We start from the raw sequence: 21,890 nt of genomic DNA on the forward strand, positions 1-21,890 counted from the left end.
AGAATCTTTCGCGGTGGGGAGGGATGGGGGGGGAGGCGATCCGGTCCTCCCCCCCGGAATCCTTGACGGCCAGCTCCACTCCATGGCCAGGCTGTGGAGCTGCCGGCCAGGGCTGTCCACAGCCAGATTTCCGGCCATGGACAGGCTGCTGCGGACGCAAAATGGCGGTGGCCGCCGCCATAGCGGCCACCATTTGCGTCCAGCCAGGCAGCCGTGATAGGCTACGCCCCCCCCAAAACCCCAGCATACGCAAATGGCGGCGGCTACGGCGGCCGTCATTTGTGTTCCCTATTTTTTGCCGATTTATCTTACGTAAATATTTACGTAAGATAAATCGGTGAAAAATAGGGAACACAAATGGCGGCCGCTGTAGCCGCCACCATTTGCATATGCTGGGTTTTTTTGGGGGGCGTAGCCATGATAGGCTACGTAAATTCTTACGTAGCCTATCACAGCTGCAAATTTGGCAATGGTGGCGGCGGCAGCAGCCCGGCCGCGGCCAGCCAGGAGACCAGCCACCGCTGCCGGCGGAACCGCTGCTGCCGCAGGAACCGCCGCCGCCCCCGCAGGTAAGTGCTGTCCCGGGGGGATTCCACGAGGGGGCAAGAGGCCGCTCCGCCATGGATTTCGGGGGGCCGAATGCACTGGCATTCGGCCTCACTGAAATCCTTGGCAGAATTCTCCGCCCTCCCTACCATAATGTCATTCTTCAAGTTAGGATTCCTTGCTCGCTGCACTTGCTGAGTAAGTTTATACATATTCACAGTCTCCCAAATGTTATTAATCCACTGCTCTTTAGCTGGTCACTTTGTGGACTTCCAATTACATGCTATACATAACTTTGCAGCTGTATACAATTGCTTAAGGAGGTCTTTATGGAGGATTGCTTGATGGAGGATTATTATTTTTATATGTTAAAAGGTTTATATTATGTATTATCATGTTGTGAACCGCCCAGAGAGCTCTGGCTATTGAGCAGTATAGAAATGTAATACATGAATGAATGAATGAATGAATGAAATACAGACCTGTCTTCTGACAGTCCTTCAAAGAGAGGCCTGGTCCTCTGTAAAGTAGGACACATGGTCACCCTAATACCAGAATAGTTGAATCCCGTACCTCTCTGCTATGATTACAGTACTGTTGTTATCTGCATTAGATTTAAAATGTGTTACCTTTTCCCTGTGTATATTTGCATAATCTGCATTTAAAATAAAATGAATCAATATAGTTTTTAAAAGAAAGAAAACAAAGAATTAATAGAGGGAGGTAACTTTGAATCAATTAGGGCTGAACTTGATAACAGGTTTAAGTATACTTGGTGGTGGGGAAAAAATCCTAATTCACCAAGAATATCCAAGGATGTGTTCTTAGAATGAATGTTGATCATTTCCAATAACTTGTTTCTTTTGTTTTTGCTGTGGTATACTTTATTAAGGTGGCTTCCATGCTGGTATCCTCCTTGTCACAGGTGGAACTCAAAGTGAGGCCAGCTCCAGTCAGCCCACTGGCTTAAAGAAGTCAGGGAAAAAATCATCCCACTGCCAGGATGTCTAGCAGTACAAAGGCACAGGCCAAAAAGATAAAAGAAAGCAGCTGGCAAATGTGTACCGTAGGGAAAAGTATGTTCACTAATGCTCATTAACATTCCTTATTAAAGGAACATGTTATGGTCATAAACCCTTATCCATTGCATAGAGTTGTCTCCCAGTAACTGCCTGAGAAGCAGTTACAATAAGTTATGAGTTATTTTTCCCTTAACTTGAAAGTTGCAGTTCAACACTATTTGGCTTTGGAAGACTTTGACAGATGGATTTTGCTGATCAGAGCCAACGCAGTGTAATAGATAGACCCTAGCTAAAGTATCTCACAGAGCTGTTGTGAGGATAAAATAGGACACTCTGCATGTATGCTACCCTGAATGCCTCGGAGGAAGGGCATGATAAAAACATAAAAGCCAGTTGGATCAGACCAAAGGTCTATCCAGTCCAGAATCTGGTATCCTGCACTGGCCAAGCTGATACCAATGGGAAGCCCATAAGGAGGGCTTGAAGGCAACAGCTATTCCCTTTTGTTGCTTCCCAGCAATTGGTATTTTACAAACGATAGATAGATAGATAAATAGATAGGATAGATAAGATAGATAACATTTGGCATCCAACCAATTGCCATATTTGGAGCTGGAAACAACTGCACCATAGATCAGTGGGAGTTCATCAATGGACAGGCCCTCCTTGTGGTGGCTAGGTTGGACTAGATAGCTTTTGCGTCCCTCCCAACTCTATTGTTTTATGATTGTTACAAAAGGCTTGTTAGCAGGACAGCTGTTGCATGATGCACAAAACCTTTGCAGGTACGATTGTCCTTTCAGTCTCAGCCCATACGGCCAGTTCCTCCCACATCAGACGGCTTAGGGCAAGCCTGGTCAATGGAAACTATGCTGTAGTATGTACAATGAATGAGTCTGGGGATGGTGAGAAAGGCACCGACATGTGTAAAGAGAGAGCGAGAGAGAGGTAGTTTGCTAATAACAATACCTTAGGGACTGCTCTTTTTCAGGCTACTCATAACAGATGGCCACATAACATGGTTCTATTCATCTAGAGCACCTCAAAAGGACAGGATTTTTCCCAGCTCATGGGACAGGAAACCATATGCCATGACCTGGCTGTATCACCTGGTTCATATGTAACAGCAACCCTGAGTACGGGTTGAGTATGGGTTGTTGTTCAATCATGGGATGTCATTACATGCAAATCCTGCACTATGGTTTAACTATGGATTGTTAACCACGAACAACCCAGAGTTCACGATGCAACAAGCCATGGGTTCTCTTGCTGGGTTGTTTGTGGTTAACAACCCATAGTTCAACCATACTGCAGGGTTTGGATGCAACAACAATCCACAATTCAACAACAACCCATGATTCAATAACAACCCATACTCAACCCATACTCTGGGTTGTCGTTATGTGCGAACCAGGCCAATCTCTCCATACACATAAATAAAGAGCAGCCAATCGAGGCACACAGGCTGAGGTCCAAGTTTGGGTATGATCTTGGATTGGTTTTCCTGACAAATTGAAACCAAAACAAGTATCACCAAAGCTCTGGAAGCCCCCAGACAGCTGCAGGAATAGGCATGGAATAATAAAAGGGAGGACCCAAAAGGATTTAGCAATGCAGTACCTCTCCACAAGCAAGTCTCTGTATACAGAAACAACAACAAAATCATATCCTGTGGCCAAATGGAGACAAATTCTATGTGCAACATAAATTATGCAAATCCTCAAAAAATCCAAAGCAATTTATTTTGCAGAAAAGCCTTTGAACAGCTGTGAAATGTAGACTCTTCTCTTGATGTAGCAACAGGAGCAAAGATATTGGTAAATGACAGGTAGTTAGGTGTACGGGTAGAGAAACGCGACACTAATTAATTCATGTAAAGATACATGCCAGGTGTCAAGACCACAAGGAAGCTACACCCTCTGACTAGGAAATATTCCTCGCCCTGATGTGTGGGGCCCATGCTCAAAGGCAACGTCTTCTTTATTATAATTTATCATATTCTAGGATTACGCCCTGAATTTGAAAAAGGTTCCAGGCACCAAGGGGTCTTAGACTATGACAGCCAGACCTAAGCCCCATTCTAGCAGTTCACCGGAAAGAAAGCACCTCTGGTTTGCTATCTGTGTCACCAGTGTAGATGGCCAGGAAGAAGTAGGGGTAATTGACTCCAATGGAGAGATTTTGCCCGGATTGTGCTGCCTGTAAAGCTATCTTCATAATCATGAGATAAAGGAACCTGCTTTTTATTAAACAAACAAACAAACAGAGATTCACAGGAATCGGTATCAGATATCAGATTCACTGGAAAAGATGAATAGCCCCAATTATATAACTCCTCAACTCCTGCTGCTTTCCAAAACAGAAAAGAAAAATGTGCATTCTCCAGATGGCCAAGCATACCTAAAAGTTCAACTGCTTCCCAATCGGCATCCAAAGAAGAAAACACACATGCGCGAGAAAGAGGAATGAACTTTCCAAGTTAATGACCTGGTTTGCAGGTCGTGCTAAGTCACAGTTGGTTGTCACCATGGGTGGTTGCAGCGTGGCTTCGTGTGATGTCCAAATCCAGCACAGCTTTTCCATTGTGGGTTGTTTTCCACAAACAAGCCACCCTGAGAACCCATTGCTTATAGTAGAGTTGTTTAAGATGGCTTGTTCTCAGGGTGTCTTGTTCTGACGTCGGAACCCAGCAGAGTTGCTTCAGCGTGGGTTTTTTGAAACACTGAAAGAGCCGCCTGGCAAGAGTGGTGAAAAAAACCTGCCGGCTGCTCCTCACAATTTTACTAGTGCTACCACCGTCCACTCTCCTCCTCTGCTGTCACTGTCCACCCCTTCACCAATACCGCATTGACACTTGGCAATGGCCCTGTTGCTTTGGCAGCCCTTTGTTCGATCCTTAAAAATTGCGCGAAATGGCTCTGGTTCCTCCTCCCCCCACCCCCTTGGTCCTTCGGAAGTGCGCACATTCACAGGAACACAGCAAGGCATATTTTCCTATTTTATTCATATGCTTCAATGATTGTTAAAGTGGCAAAGCAGAAACAAACTCCACATACTCCCGCAGTAATTACACCCGCAGCAGAAGTTGCCATATCGTTCAGCCTTTGCTTAGGAGCTCACTGTCAAGGGAAGTCCCAAGGTGGAGGAGGAGTTTGACAGCTGGCATTTCAACATGTTATGAGAGGGGGAATTTGACATATGGCATTTCTACATGTGCAGAGGGCATATTGATGTGCTTGAGTACTGTACTAGCTGCTGTCATACTAATACAACTTAAGAATGTAAATTGTGGTCCTGCAAATGTGTGCACTTGTGCAGGATGAAAGGGGTGCGTGGGGGAAAATGAACCCATTTGTGCAAATTTGAAGGACTGGGGGGCGAGAATACTGATCCCATTTGCACAAATTTGAAGTACTGAAAAACGAAGGTTGTCAATGTTAAAAGTACTCAGAAAAGGGGTAGTGAAAGGAGTTGGGGGGGGGAGTTTCTCTTTGTAGGGAATATGAGGCTCCAGGATTTTGTGCTTTGCAACTTGTAGATTTGACAGCTATGTAGCGGGGCGGGGGGGCTCCCAGACATCTGGAATACAAGGATCCAACAGGAGTTGTGCTGCAAAGGCAGCTGGAATACATGCTGGGAACAGGCAGGAGGACTGAGGGGGAAAGAAACCATGCCAAGCCACCGTTGCCCAATCATTTGTTAGGAGTAATGTGGTTTGTTTAGGAAACAACCAATCCATGGTGGCTTATTCTCAGGGTGACTTAGCGTGACATGTGAACTTGCTCAGACTCAGTCATCAAATGCTTGGAGAGGTGACTCAAAGACATTCTCGTAGGCTGGAGACAGGCATAATTCCAGGGAGCTGCAGGTGTGCTTTGGGAGGGCCATCACTGCTCACACTGGGGACACTCTCTTTTTCTGTTCCACTATCACCTCTGGTCAAACAAGGTTTTCAAGGCATGGGGCCAAATCAGAGTCCTTAACAACTAACAAATTTACAGTTGCTTAACTTTTTATGGAAAAGAAGGACTGTAGCTCAGTGATAAGAGCATATGCTTTGCATGCAAGAGGTCCCCAGAGTCTTCAGGTAGGGCTGAGGAAGGCCCCTGTCTGACACCCTGGAGAGCCATTGCCAGTCAGTAATTGTAGACAAAACAGACAGATGGAACAAACACTGTGTATAAGGTAGCTTCCAATGTTCCTATGGATGAGAGTTGCACTCCGTCAGGTGTGCAAAGTCGTTCGTATCTTAAATGGCAGCACACGTAGCACCAACAGAGGTGAGAGAGGGGCAAAAGACCCTCCCCAGATAAACAGTTCACACACCCCAAGGCTAGACCCATGACTACTAGAAGGAAAGGCACATTCTACATACACATTATAAATGAATCATAAACTGGAAATTAAAATAGGGCTACAGTTTTACACAAGCTTACGTAAAAGCTAACTCCATCAAAAACAGCAGGGCTTCTGAGAAAATATATTCAGGGTGGAAGCATGACTGTATACTGTTCTTATTTCAGAAATCTAACACATGGGGCAAAACTCATCCCACCTCATCCCCAGAAATGCACTTTGCCCCTTCTTGCTTCCCTCCCAGTTTTTTTTCTTCTGGTGTCACTCACTGGTTGGCAGGTCTGGGAGAGTATTTTTTAAGTGCGTAAGCCATGGGGCTGAAAGATCACGTAACGTACGGTTTTGTAATAAGCAGAGCCCAACTATATACATGATAATAAGGGAGTATTGTTCCCAACAGCAGTCCCTAGTGATAATGCTCTCTTCCTCACTATGCTAATTTCACACCTCAAGAGGGGCGATTACTTTTTGTTGTGGGAAAGATACCTCGCAATCAAGAATTCAGTGATCCAGTGCCAGCTTCCTTCCTGGGGCGTGCTTCCATGACAATGGAGGGAGAAGCGAATCGAGGAATACCGGATTTTTTTTAATGGAATCAGATTTGCTGCACTTTGGTCCATGCAGGGCTCCACAAGTGAGTGCTCCACACCAGTAAAATTAGCTTCACAGAACATACTTCCGGGTGGGGGTGGGAGTGAATGTCATCTGACTGGCAGGGGCTGCTCAACCAACAAGAGAGGGTTTGCCCCCAGGCTCTCCCCCACTTTTTCCTTTCCCCTGTAGCTCCAGATGCACCTGCATTTCAGGAGCAAACCTCACTGAGCACAATGGGAGTTACTTCTGAATAGACACTAATTGGTTTGTGCAGGGATAGGAAACACACAGGAAACGCCCCTTGACTGGGGTCATGGTAAAAGGCACACCCCTGGGCAGGGCTAGCACACCCGAGGTAAATGCAGGGCTTGGGGCACACAGCAACTATACCGGGGAGAACCCGACTTAAAGAAAAGAATCAGACTTTAAGCAGTCTCAGGAAACCCAGTTTCGCCCTGATAACCTCCGGGGTGCCTGCTGGATGGCCATGATGTCATATATCCCTAAGAACCTCCAAACGCAGCCAGCTCGGAGTAAATCGCTCATGGAGACACCTCCCTGCCCCCAGAGCAAATATCAGTGTGTGTTTGTTTTGATAAATAAAGACTTTTTACTAGCACATTTCAAAGTGCATGCTCTTATAGATATTTTTAAATGTGTTGCTTTATAATACTTTATGCTGCAATTTAGCTTGTATTAGGACATTGCCAGCATGGTGTGCATTATAAGTCTAAATATAAAAATGAAATAATTGCATCTATTAACCAACTAAAGGCTTTCAGCCTTGGCCACATCTCATCCCGTGGCTTTTTGCTATCCATGTTACCACATGATGGTGGGAAATCTATAATTACACATCCACATCATCATGGGAATAAAGATGGGAGAGGAGACGGAAGGCCAAAGGAGATGCTAGCCATTAGTCTAAACCAGGTGTAGGCAACCTGCTGCTCTCCAGATATTTTGGACTACAACTCCCATAATCTTTGACCATTGGCCATGCTGACTGGGTCTTATGGGAGTTACAGTCCAAAACATCTGGAGGGCACAAAGTTGCATACCCCTGCCCTAAACATACAGCTACCACACAAAATGGAAACGGTGTGTCTAGTTCTGCTGCCATAGGATGTAGTACAGCTTTCCGGAACTGATGCTCTCCAGATGTTTTAGACTTCAACTCCTATCAGTCCGAGCAGCATGGCTAATGATCAGGAATGCTACGAGTTGTCATCCAAAACATCTGGAGAGTGCCAGGTTGGGGGAGGCTGAACTAGTAGAATTTCTCTCATGTCCTGATGTTGCAATGTTCCACGTTCTTCCACTCTCCTGCCACCAGCAATCACTGATGTGGAGTAGGGGAGGGAAAACACAGAATATCATGACAATATGTTACAAGACATTTATGGAAGGGGATGGAGAAACTGGATATGTGGCTGCTTCTTGGCAGAAGCTATGCATTTAGAGCACTGCCTACTTTGGCCCAAATAATTATCTGAAATTTGGTACTGTCTGGAGTAGCAACAAATAAAACCTATAGTATGTATAACCTCAGCTCAGATCCATTCTACACTTTGAAGAATACATACAAACAACAAATAAAAATTAACAAGAAAAGCTTGTGTCCAAAACACTCGACTGCAAACGATGGCCAAGAAGCTACCAAACCACATTCTCTAACAGGCATTAGCACGAGGAAGACACCTGATGTTGGTATTGATGGGAGTCTAAAATCTAATAAACAAAACCAACTCAAGCTGAGATCTATGGATCTGCAAGCAAGTCCAGGGTACATTTAGTCTACTGCTGTAATGTAAAATTAATACTAATTGATGGAGGCTGTTATGTGTTCGTTGCAGAAGAGCAAACTGCTAAGACGGCAGGCAGCCAAGGTGGTGAAAGCACTGCAAAAAGGGAACAGGGCAAAGTGGGGGGAGGAGGGTGACAAATGCTTCAGAAGCTACCATTAATTCAGCATCAGCTTTCAGGCATTCCAGGAGAAGAAACAATGCATGAAAGTCAGAGATTTCGAGATGGTTCATTGCAACCTTACACACACCCACTGGGACAGGAACAGCAAAGAGCTGCAGACCAGAGGACCAATTCTATACACCTTTCTTGCCAACACGAAATATGTATTTACGACACACTATTTTAAATCAGAATCAGCACAGGACCATTGTAGTGCCTCTTGGCTCCCAGGGCTGCTCAAACCAAAGTCAATGGCCCATTACAATTAACTACTTCAAGGAAAAGGCCCCAAGAAACTTGGCTGCCATTACAATTGCAACCCAGTTGCTGGGTCAAACCAACATCTCTCAAAACTAGCATATTTTCTCCCAACAGCAGCTAGCCAGCTGTTTTTGAGGGCTCACACATTTCTGGGCCAGAGGCTCACCACCTATTCCATGTTTATTTACTTATTTATTTATGTATTAATTCATTCATTCAGTTTATGAGTCGCCCTACAGCTGAAGTTCTCACGGCGATGTACATAAATGCAAAATAAAAAGAATAAGAAGAATAAGATCAGAAAAACCCAATTAAATACAATCAAAACAGAGTCTTTGGAGCTGTAATGGAATTTATAGGTCAAAACCAGCACAGCCCAGAGATGAACCGGGAGCTAGTGAAGATAATACAACACTAGCATCATATGATCATAACACCTGGTTCCAGTCATTACTCTTGCCACCATATTAACCTGGTTTGTATGTAATGACAAACCATGGTTTAATTAACCATAGTTTGTTGAATCATGGGCTGATGTTACGTGCAAACCTGGACCTATGGGTTAACTATGGGTTAAGCATGAACAACCCACAAAGAGAACCTATGGTTTGTTGTTGGGCTGTGAACTCTGGGTTGTTTAAACCACGTGCGTGTTATTATGTGCAAACCCAGAACCATGGGTTGTTTTGCCAAGCTACAGAGTTGGTGGGCAAGAGTGGTAAAAAAAGAACCAGCTACTCCACATGCCAGTATTACAGAATCACAATGGCATTTGTGGAGTACAGGGAGGGAGTAGGTGAAGGAGGAAAGAAACAAACAATCCAGGGATTGAGAAAACAAACCACGGTTTGTTTGATCATCTGCCAGACAAACCTTGAGTGGGGCACCAAACCATGGGTCGAACCAGGTCAGTGGGTGGGAAAAGAGAGAAGCACCCCTTCCCACCTCTTCTCCTCTCTAAATTTCCCCAATCTGAAACTGCTTTACTATATAAATAGAATTAGGGCTCTGTCACTTGCATTTGCATATAATAAGAAGTTAGCCCGACAGTAACATACTTTACAGATGGTCACCAGCTATACATCTCATAGCCAGAAGCAGGGAACTAAATGCAACTCGGGAGAAAGATTCCTGATGTCAGGGTGGAAACTGAGCCCATAGAACCCTAGAGCAGTTCTGCTTCTGAGGAGGAACAGCAATTCGTGGGAGAGGAGCCCGCTCATCCCTCACAGGCACAGCAGCTGGCAGAGATTCCTCCTGCCAGCATTCCTGGGATAGATAGTGACCCTGGCAGTGAGAGAGTGCAGGAGGGGGGCTTGCTAGACGCTCGACGCAGACAGCGACGAGTGATGGAGGGTGCAGAAAGGAGGCGTAGCGCCCGTTTGGCGCGCAAGCAACGGTCGCATCCCGTGGACCCAAGGGAAAGGGGGAGGAACTCTCCCTAACCCATAAGTTCAGGGTCTGCAAGTGATTCTCCTTCAAACGGGGACCAACTGCCTAACCCGGAGCATAGGCTACTCTGCTGTTCATTGCTTAGTCACTGGTGATTAGCATCTGAAAGAGTCATTAAGCTGTAAAAGGATTAAAGCCTTGAAAATAATCCTTTTGTCTGTGTCTTGAGTTGGCTATTGGAGTAGACTAAAAGAGGCCGCTAGGGCATTCCTCACACCCAAAGAAGAGGACCTTTCATCACAGACAGCACACTGAATAAGTCCCAGCTAATGAGTCTCTCTCCCTCTCCCTCCTTCTACACAGGTTTTTGAGCCTGCTGTTAAATTTTTCATAGCTAATGCACTTCTTCCCCTCCTCATATGACTTTTTTTCATTTAAACATCTAATTTAAGTTTGGAAGAGAAAATTAAGAGGAAATAATCATAGCACATTTTTCAAAAGCAAATCAGCTTTGGGCAAAGCCATGTGGAAATGAATAAAGCCCTCTGAGAAACTGCATGCTAGACTTATGCCAGGTTCGTTTTTTAAAAAAGAGGCTATTTATGAATTTATGCACTCAGTTAATTATCTTCGCCAAGAGGCAACACAGAGTTCCGTGTAACTCAGAAGCTGGCACGCTCCATACGCACACTGGCTCAACGGAAAGACATGTAATTTTACTTATTTTGTACCCTCTGTTCTTGTGGGACAGCATGTCAATAAGTGTGTGTGTGTACACCAACCTGTATCATGTATAACTGGGCAATCCTATACTCGTCCACACTCATCGGAAGAGGAATCCGATACTCCTTTATAAGCATCTTGAAATCCAAGGAGCCCTTTGGTCTGGTCAGAAATGTATGCCAAAGGTGTTTATTGGAGGGTGCTTAAATAACAATAAGCTCGTGCATTGATGCACCCTGAAACAAAAACAGAAAGAGAGATGCATTTAATGTTGTGCTTTAAAGTGGTTTCTTTCTTTCTTTCTTTAAATTAGTCTCTCTGAATAACTCTACTTTAGAACTGTGGCCTAGAACAACATATTTTTTTCCTCCCTAGCAAGTCACAGGGCCAGACCCAGCACTGTCCTGCTCTGACTGGAGCAAACTCTAACTGCAGTGAAGTCAGCAACGTTCAAGCCTACAGGTGGTTATCCAATGGGGTTCAGCTACAGCAGAGGTGATCTAAATGTAGGCAGAAGTCAGAACACAGGCAGCCAGCCAGCCAAAGAGGATCAGGCAACAGCAGGAGTGGTCAATATAACAAGCAAGAGGTCAAAAACGGTAAATCAGTTGGGTACTTTACCCAGTCCAAAAGCAGAGTTGTTAGGCAGTCCAAAAGGTCAGGAAAGAGACCATCAGTCACAGAGCACAGTTCAGGAGGCAAGGTACATGGCACAGAGGCTGGATGGATGATATTGTTCCAATACTGGCTAGGTCTCCAGTGAAGGCTTATAACCCCAAAGCCTGCTGAGCCACACCCAGAGCTCAGCTGCAGTAATCAAAGCTTGCTGTTCAGTCACTTACTCCTGAGGAGTCCTTCTTTGCAAGTGAGCACTCCTTCTTACTGGAGCCCTACTGGCCTGTCACTTGAGGCCTGGGGGCCAGGGGGCTGATCAGCATCTGCCTCAGAAGCAGAGTCCCCCCCCCCCCCCGATGGGGATGAACCTGCAGCCATCTCCCCCGAGGGCCCAGGCTCCTGTCGGTCCGATGACTGATTGATCTGGGGTGCCTTCGGTTTCTGGGCGCTCTAGTGCTTCCTCTGAGGAGGACTTCTCCAGTGGGGGCATGACAAGTACACACAATAGGACCCCAACACCGACAGGTATCCAAGATCGACTCCAAAATGTGTCCTTTTCAAACTGGACACATACACAGGGGATCAAACCTCACCAGTCCGTAGTTGCAGTGCAAAAAGAATGCAAAAAAACCCCTGTTTTAAGGGGGGCGGGGAGGAGATAGGTGCGATGAACACACTTAGTCATTATGCATAATAGGAACTGCACACTGAGAGCCAGTGTGATATAGTGGTTGGAGTATCAGACCAGGACTGGGGAGGCCCGGGTTCAGATCTTCACTCAGCCATGAAGCTCACCAGGTGACCGGGGACCAGTCATTCTCTCTCAGCCTAATCTACCTCACAGGGCTGTTGGGAGGTTAAAATGATGGGGCTGGTATGGAAAGAAACCACAAACAGTGCTTTGAGCACTTTACAGAGAATGCAGAATATACATGTAATCAATAAATAAGTGTTAAATGTAGTACACTTTAAAACAGCACTATGTGCATACCACACTTGGGACTGTGCTGCACTGATGGAGAAAATGACATTGAGTGAACAGAACTCTCAGAATTTCAGCTTTCTTTCTTTTAAAAACAAGTTTCTAGCCCTTATGAAGGTGAATGTAAACCTCAAGATGTGCAGAAGCCCATAAGGCGGGGCAGGACTACCACTGAGCAGGACTACCACTGGGTTAGGTTACATGGCTCTGCATAGTTTTGACTAGCTGAAACAGAATTATGCAAATCTGTATAATCTAGATTGGTACTGTTTGGATTTATTTTCTTTCTTTCTTTCTTTCTTTCTTTCTTTCTTTCAGCAAAGCATATTCTGAGCTCTGGCCATAACTTGAAAGTGTTAGGAGACGGCTGCCATGGTTGCTAAGCAACATCTGAGTGCTTCCATTCCTTCTGTCTGTAACAGCAATGGTCTGTATTCCATTCCTTCTGTCTGTAAGGATATGGACAACCTGGAGGGCTGTTAGAAGCTGATGGCAAGATGAAGGGATGCAACCCTCTAAATGTAAATATATTCTGCGGTTTAGATTTTTTGGTGGGGGAAGAAACCAACTGGACAGCCCTATGTAGTGTTTTCAAACTGTGTATCAGAGAACACTGGTATTCATTGGAACCTTACCTTGAGTCCCTCAATGCGACACTCTATAATGGAGGACAAACTTTCCAGAAATATGACCCACGATCATCAATCTTTCCCTGCCACACACTGCTGCAGCAATGTTTTGTCGTGCACAGTCCCAGTTCATGTGGGCTGATGGAGAGACCTGACAGGCTTGGCTATCATCCCATGTGAACTGCGTGTGCCCCAGAACACCTCACAGAACCCTCTGCAAAGCATGCAGGGGCTCTGTGTCACACCAGTTGGCCTGGAAAGGGTTTCCTGAGGGCAGACAGTTTGAAAACTACTGCTTTAGGCCAAGGTCCCCAAAGCCACAATTGGCTGCAGCAGAGGGGTCATGATGTACTACTAGAATAATCAATATTACCGCCTCGGTGAGCTTCACAGGCTGATCCATAAAGGCTTTTCTATGCAAACTCCTCTATAGCTGAAGTGTGAAAATACTAATATGAAAGATTAAAGCTTTTATCACAGTGTTGTGCTCAATAATTACACTCTCTCTCTTAAAGAGGTGACCTGTTTGGGGGAATGAAGGGTAAGCTGTCATATGTTCAACTCAGCAGGCTTTGTGTAATAGCTAGGAAACCATGAAGTGAGACCAATTCCACTTATGTATGGTTTCATATTCCTCTGCAAAATCTACAAGGCACCTGGCCATTTGTCAAAACGTAAATATCTAGGACTGCTAACCACATAAAGAATATAATTATTTGTATAATCCACCTTGGAATAAGACTGCAGCTTTAATCAAGCCCATGCTGCATCATGTTTTATTGTCATGGCTTTTAAAAAAAAATTATCTTCATGTTATAAACCACCCAGATAACTTTTTTAGTGTGGGGTGGCATATAAATGGTGCAAACAAACCAATAAATACATACTTTTCATATTACCAAAGTCTCAGTATATGTCAGGTTTCCCCATCCCCGAGCGCACACGCTCAGGCAATTTGACACTGGACACCCAAATCATTGAGATTTCTTTATTGCAGGGAATCCCACGGCAAAAGCTTAATGGTTACACTCTTCAGAAATCATATAGTTGATGGTCAGTAGCTATAGGCTCTACATAATTCCAGAACAGTCCAAAGCTAAACACTACTACTGTGACTGCGATCCTCAGCATGGCTTCTCCATTGCATCTCCATGGTTCTGAACACAAGGGAAGGGACTCTGGATTCATGGGTACCTAACCCATTCAATCCTTTCACGGGGCTCCAACCACGGCCATGGAAAGGAAATGATTCCTGGAATGACCCCATCAGGGAATCAGGGGATAACTTCTTGAAAGGCCTAACAACCCACACCCATAGAGAGTCCAACTTTGAATCTTTTGTTGATAACTCTAGGGTACATGGTCAAAGCCCATCAAGATCAAGGGAAGGGCATACCCACACACACAAGGGCATACCCACACACACAACCGCTTTCACACTGGCAACTCCACGCTGCATGAGGTTTTGTTTTGTTTTTTTCATTTCTATACCACCCAATAGCTAAAGCTCTCTGGGCGGTTCACAAAAATTAAAACCAAAGAGCACACAATGAAACAATATAAAATATACAAAACATTCTGGCAGAGGGAAGTCCAAAAGTCGTAGATCAAACCCAGCCTGCCGTACACTGAGCTGACTACAAACACAGACACACAATCCACAGCAACAGGAGTTCAAGTCTATGAAAAGCCTCACAGTACTTTTCATGGCAAGTCCTTAACAATCCAAAGTTCCAGCCCATGTGCAGAGTGCCTCCAAAAGCCCAGACGATGTTGGATCCAAACAGAGGAAGCTTTGGGCAATGAAGATGAGATGTTCCTAGCAAAGGCTCTCCAGATCCCTTGACAGACAAGGGCCTTTAGCCTTTCAGCAAGGCCCCTGACTGAACGGGGAGGCAGTGCTCCAGCAGCGACGCTTCAACCCGGGAGACCCTTCTGCAAACCACACCCCACCTCTGCCGGGTTCTCACGGACAGCTTCCAGCCTCCCTGCCTGCCCAGGCCAGACTAGCAGGTGGACAGGGAGTTGGGTGACTCCCCCTGGCAATGCCCTGAGGACACTGACAGAGATAAGCTCGCACAGACTCTGACATTCCAGGGGCTGAATAGGCCCAAGCCCTTCCAGGCTACTTCCGATCAAATCCTGGCTATAACCGACAAGGCCCACTGCAGTACTGAAACTGGGCCCTGACAGCATAGGTGTCTATCATGGGATATAAATGCTGTCGAACAAATAAATACTAAGTAAATTTAATAAACAAAAGCCACCATTCAGACAGAAGGAATTTCTATCTTTTGATATTTTTTATTCCAACCTTCATTACAGCAAGATGTAACGGCCAAAATGAACTCAAAACAGATTGCTGTGCCTTTAGCTTTCAGTCTGACCAATTAAAATCTGGAGTTTCATCAGTTAACACTGACTACAGCTGATGGTAAATCAACAAAAGCTTCAGTTGATTAAAAGGTAAAGGTAAAGGTGTCCCCAACCAGTCGTGTCCGACTCTAGGGTGCGGTGCTCATCCCCGTTTCTAAGCCGAAGAGCCAGCGCTGTCCGAAGACGCTTCCGTGGTCATGTGGCCGGCATGACTGAACACCGAGGTGCACGGAACGCTGTTACCTTTCCCGCCGAGGCGGCACCTATTTATCTACTTGCAATTTCTTGCTTTCGAACTGCTAGGTTGGCAGAAGCTGGGACTGAAGACGGGCGCTCACTCCGTCACGCAGCACTCGGGTCTCGAACTGCTGACCTGCCGACCTTCCAGTCTGCAGTTCAGCGTCTTAACCACTAAGCCACCGCGGCCCCCAAAGCTTCTTGCGATGGCCGGGAATCGAACCGGGGTCAACTGCTTGGAAGGCAGCTATGCTCACCACTATACCACCCTTAAACCAATTAAAGCTTGTAGTGGTACAGATTTCACATCATCCATTAGAACTGTGCTACTCCACCTCTGAGCAGACTTTCCTCAGAACTTTCCAGCCGCTTTCAGCAGCAGCCATAAAAGAGAAAGAGAGAGAGAGAGAGAAGTGTGCACCTATATCAGATAGCCACATACTGGCTGGCTCCAGGGTTAATCCCATCAGCCCCAGAAGCCTATAGCCTGTTTTAAAGTGGCAAGTCAGTAATGGAGTGTACCATCTTGGGAGCAGAGCGTTCATCTTTCCTTTTCTCTCCCTCTCTCTTTTTCCCCACGTTTGTTTCTGCACCCTTGCCAAGTGCTAAGTATTCACAGTTCCTGATGGAAGTCAGCATTGGCTGACAGCTTGTGAAAGACTTGGGGTACCTCACAGGATCAGATCTTTAGTGCCTTTAGTTCTCACAACAAGCAGCGTCAGAGGAAACTACTCAGCAAAACAACCCTCGTTTTAGGGCACTAAGGTTGAACAGCGTGTGAGAGAGAAGACTAAAGCCTCTTTCTCCAAAAAAATGTTATTCTCTGTGTGTGTTTTTTTAAAAATCAGGCTATGTGTTGATGCCACAATAATCCGTATTATTAAATATTCAGTTAATGTTTTTACATCTATCCTGCTCTTTGTCCAGTGCAGGAAAGGACTGGGAGTCAATTTGTAGTATGAGATGTAACGGGGCTCAAAAACTGCCTGTAGAAACCTTGCCCCCTAATCCAAGATGAGTGTTGGCCGGAGTTAATTACTCAGTGGTGAGATAAATGCACTCTGCACATGCGGAGAGACAAGCTTTATATTTACTTCACTTGTTTAGGAGTTGAGCTTTGTAAAAAACAAAGACAACTGCTATCCAGCAAAAATGAATGAAGATATTCTTAGTGTAATGGAATGTTTAGAGGACGCAGAAGTCGGGAAAATAGACAATTATACTGTCTCTCGAACAAGAACAGAACAATACCAAGAAATTCCTGGCTTCACCTGGATACAGCTAAGGCCAGTGTCTTAAGGTGGATGTATCAGTTCTGCATGAAATGCAGAATAGTACTTTATTATTTATGTCTATAGTATTGTCAATGCGCATGGCATTTTACAGAATAAAAGGGCACAGGTTCCTGCCCCAGGGAGCTTAAAATCTAAAGTTTTACATAGGGGGAAACAGAGGAAGGGGAGGGAAAGAGAGGTAGGTGAAGGCAGGCGTAAGCAGGGAAAGGATATGTGGTAGTTCATTTAAATGCATTTAGGTTTACTTAGGGATGCAATCTTATGCATGTTTAGATACAAAAAAAGTCCAACGACTCCTAGGATTTCCCAGCCAGGGAGTTGTAGGACCTTTTTCTGTCTAAACATGCATAGGATTGCACCATTACAGTAGGGTATGCAACCTTCAGGAGGTTGTGCCGAAGGCTTCACAGAAGAAGTATGTTCTGAGGCATTTGAAGGAAATAACAGAGCATGCTTTTTTTGGAAGAGTATTTTGAATGTAATAGTCACAATAGGGACTATTGTACGGATTTACAGTGGCTGTTTCCCACATTAGAGGCCACTTTAGCAATCCTACGAGTGAATTCAAAAGCCCAAAATGATACTGCAGTGATGGCAGTGTCATTCAGTTGTAAATCTGAATCCACCAGAAAAAGCTTTATGACGTGAAAACTGAGGTGAAAAATGTCACTTTGTGGTCACTCTCCTACCACAACAAGTGATAAAGTGAGGTGTTCATTTTACCATTTTTGAGATGGGAAAGTAAACACAAAGTGACTTTCGCCCATGTAATCTTCAAAGGGTTGAGGCCTGAGGTTTTATTATTTATTTATTAGATTCTTTATGTGCTACTTTTCAGCCTCAAAACGCCCCCCACCTTCCAGGCAGCTCACATAAAAATACAAGAAAAAGATAATAAAAGCCAAGAACAGAATAAAACATGACAGCATAAATCAGCAAGATTCTTCCAGTATTATACACACTAGGCTCTTTAAAGGCTGAAGCACATATTATAGTTGCTACAGCAATGCCACCAAAGCTAACTCTGTGGTAATATTGGCAAATATTCATCACATGTTCCATTTCTATCATGTCTCCATGGAGAGTCAAAATATGATGCAGGACGGGTGGTGGCAAGTACTTGCCAACATTGCCATGAGGACAGAGTTCGCTCACCACGGGGAGGCCATTTTCACTGGCATCCCTGTGGCAACCATAACACTGCCTCCAAGTCTTTTTCATTAAAGTGGTAATAAAGCAGGCCCATCTTGACTCCCGCAGAAGCCCTAAATAAATTAGCTGTCTAGTGCTGCATGATAAACATCTATTCCCCTCTCATTTCCAGTTCCTTGTTTCATGCCTTTTTACTGCTTTTAAATTGCTATTATACCTGTCAGAAGAAAACCCAGAGGAAATTTCCCTGGCGTGACAGACCAGTGAAGCAAGTAGATCTACAGAGGCAGCCCATCCACCATTCTCTCCTCTCACAAACTGACCCATATAATTTCTTTGACAGGCTAATCCATCAGGAGAACATTCCAGAACAGGGTGGGGATAATCTCATTAAGCCGCTCTTAATTAATATAATCTAATATGCCAATAATATTTATAAGCAAAATAGGCATGAACCAAAATTCCCCGCATATCATTGGCACCACAAAATCCAGCCTCTGAAAGCCCCAAAGCCTCTCCCATCACTAAAATAGTCTCCTTTTTTTTAACCCAAGAAATACATTTGTTTTAAAAGATGAATTAAAATAGTTCCATTCTACCCTGGAGTGGGTGAGTGTTTGTGTTTTTAAAGGATGTTAAAGAAAAAGTAGAATGTACAACCATCAATTTAAAAGCAATAAAATCTGTAGGAAGCTGGGAACTGAAATGGGGAAACTTACACTTATAATGAAGTGGCACAAACAGGTAATCTCTTAGACAGACACTGTCAAAGTGCAAAACTATACTTCAGGCTGAAAAATAGGCATTAGATGCCCTTCCATTTGGGGGCTATATAAATGAGCATTATGAAATAATAACAAGGAAAATCAACCATTTCCATGGCATGAGGATAAATTGTATTTTGATCCTGCTCTGAAAATAGAGTTCACCTGATGCACAGGGGTAGAGGAGAGAAAGGGTGTTGCATGCTGTTACACAACATGAAGCAATGGCTGTCTCTTAGCAGTTTTGTACAGTCTGGCACTTGACGAAGAATAGGTGTTTCACTAATGGGCTAGTTGCTTGTTTTTGCACAAAAGCCACATCGGAATGCACCTTGAGACATACACACCCGCAACCGTAAAACCAGTTTTTTTGCTTAATTCAGATGAGTTGCTAAAAGTTCTCTGGCAAGCACAGTTAATAAAAGAAAGTGGAATTTTGAAGAAATTGGATTGATGCTGTATCGAACCTAGCACTGCCTGTGTGCTTGCTTCTGCAACCCTGTAGTGCCTGCTCAATTTGTACATCTGCAATTTAACAGATTATTGCAAAGGCACGTCAAGCCTCCAGAGCACTCCCCTCCATAGGAAACTGATACTGTAAATATTGCCCTTAACTTCTTATCGTTTGGTTGAGATGTCTCTCCTAAGGCTTAATTACTGGCAGGAAGAGCTTTAAGCTAATATATACTGGCATTTTTGGTATTTGGGCCTGAGCGTCTCAGAAATTAAATTTGTCCCTCAGGCTGAAAGAAGTCCCCCAGCCCTGCTGTAGAGTAACATGGACAGAAATGCTGGCAGGGGAGACACGCATGATTACAAAGCAGAGACTTTGCCTATGATCTGGAGGGCTTCACCTTCATAGGAGTTCCCTCAGAGTTGTTGACAATTAAGGTTATTTAGTAACAAATTTCCTAGATCAAAATAAGCACTCTGTGACACTACCTAGAATGTTTGCAAGCTAATTAGCACTTTGCAATGGCTCTGCTTTGCAAAGGAAATCAGCTGGGTTGCAAAGTACTTTGCTCTGCTCCAACAAGCTCCACTCTTAGATTTTAGCCAAGCTATTCAAGAGGACCTTTTTAACTTCTGCAAATCGAGGAAAATATTGTCCAGTCAGGCTCTGCAGATGTGTATAAAGTGTTTTACGACATCCCCTTTTTTAGCATGCCTTTTAGGAATAGCATCTAAAGAAATGATATTATTAGTATATACTTCCTCATATTTTGCTTTAACTTACTTAAATAATGAGCAGAGTAATGGGGCAGGGGGTCAGAAATCGCCCCTTTTTGGATTTTAAGAAGTTGTCAAGTATGCTCCTGAAGAACTTGAGGAGGTTATACTTCACATCTCTGGGCAGTCAGCCCAAACTTTTGCAGTCATGACTCAAGGCTTAAAGAACACTGGGTATAGATAGTAAGCTTGGGCTGGGCCTCATTTCTCTCTCTCCCTCAAAGACACCCCCCCCCCCCCCGGCTGCCGCTGCCAAATACTTTACATAATCTGAATCCAGCAAAGAGATCCAGACAATAAATATCTCAATCCTTGATATACAGGGCTAGAAAATGGGAATCCAACTCCAAGCCACTTGAGCGTCAAACTGTGGCCGAGTTCATTGGCACTCAAATGGAGTGCCCTTGGGGACTGCAAAAGGAAGCTTGTAGGAAGTTTGAAACGAAACCCTATAATTAGAGAATAAAAAGCTAATGAATATATAAAGTATTTATAAATTCTTTAAATGTAAGAGCAAAAGGAAAAACTGAGACAACAGTCAGGGGGACTAAAAGTTCTATCCAGTTCCTTCGCCTGTAGATTCAAAAGATAGGCTAAGGCTGCAAGTGTTTTTCCCAGAAATTTTAAGGTCGACTTCCCCAAACAGGTGCCTTCAGATGTGTTGGATTGCAACTCCCATGGCCATAAAAAGGTAAAGGTGTCCCCAACCAGTCGTGTCCGACTCTAGGGTGTGGTGCTCATCTCCATTTCTAAGCCGAAGAGCCAGCGCTGTCCGAAGATGCTTCCGTGGTCATGTGGCCGGCATGACTGAACACCGAGGCGCACGGAACGCTGTTACCTTTCCCGCCGAAGTGGTACCTATTTATCTACTTGCAATTTCTTGCTTTCGAACTGCTAGGTTGGCAGAAGCTGGGACTGAAGACGGGCGCTCACTCCGTCACGCAGCACTCGGGTCTCGAACTGCTGTCCTGCCGACCTTCCAGTCTGCAGTTCAGCGTTTTAACCACTAAGTCACCATGGCCATACTGGCTGGGAATTATGGAAATTGTTGTCCAACACATCTGGAGGGCACCAGGTTGCAGAAGGGTTGTTTAAGCCGTACATTGCTCTTCCCGTGTCCCACAATCACAGGCATGAGCAGAATTCAGGCTTGTGAGATCTAAGTCGATATTTCACTAGGTCCTTGAGGTCCACCAACCAAGGCTCGGTGCAAAATTGTGGCTCAGAGGTCAGAGCCGTTTGCCTACTAATGCATCCTATGAGCCATACTCTAGGATGGTCTGCATATACAAGCAGAAGTCCACATCTGGGTTACTACTGAGAACGGATTCTGATTTAGAAAAATAAGAAAGCATTTTTGTTGTTTCCACTGTTCAACAGTGGGGAGTCAGAAACCATTGCCAATGTACTGCAAATTATCCAGTGATCTACAAGCAGATTCTGGTTTCTAAAAATCTGAAAATCTGGTGGGACAAAAGAAACATGAAAACGCACCAAAGGCTCCTTGACACGGAGCTTTTATCCTGCCATTGAGATTGCTCCCTCACGGAAGTTTGTTGGCTCTTTACATGATGTTGTAATCATTCAAGGCGTCTCCTGCACTAAATTCCCTTTGTTCTGTTTCTAAATAGATCACAGATATTGAGCTATCAAATTATCCACCGTTGTGTTCCGCTTCAGTTTCCTCCATGAGAAGAGTAAAAGTGGCAAGAAGAGGAGCGAGATCAGTGAAAGATAATGGAAGACTC

At 44.6% G+C, this 21,890-nt stretch overlaps 1 protein-coding gene across 2 annotated transcripts in view; it reads right to left on the reverse strand.

The window, feature by feature from the left end:
- PITPNM2 (phosphatidylinositol transfer protein membrane associated 2) overlaps positions 1 to 21,890 on the reverse strand; it is a 221,909-nt gene that overhangs the window by 91,691 nt on the left and 108,328 nt on the right. For both annotated transcript variants that reach the window (XM_084820036.1, XM_084820035.1), the window contains one exon: positions 10,922 to 11,098. In XM_084820036.1, coding sequence (XP_084676162.1) covers positions 10,922 to 10,999 — 78 coding nt within the window. In that variant the 5' untranslated portion in view covers positions 11,000 to 11,098. The remainder of the gene's footprint in view (positions 1 to 10,921; positions 11,099 to 21,890) is intronic.

This window comes from Heloderma suspectum, chromosome 13 (assembly GCF_057233095.1).
Source record: "Heloderma suspectum isolate Gila_16-S chromosome 13, 16-S_ref, whole genome shotgun sequence".
NCBI lineage: Eukaryota > Metazoa > Chordata > Lepidosauria > Squamata > Helodermatidae > Heloderma > Heloderma suspectum.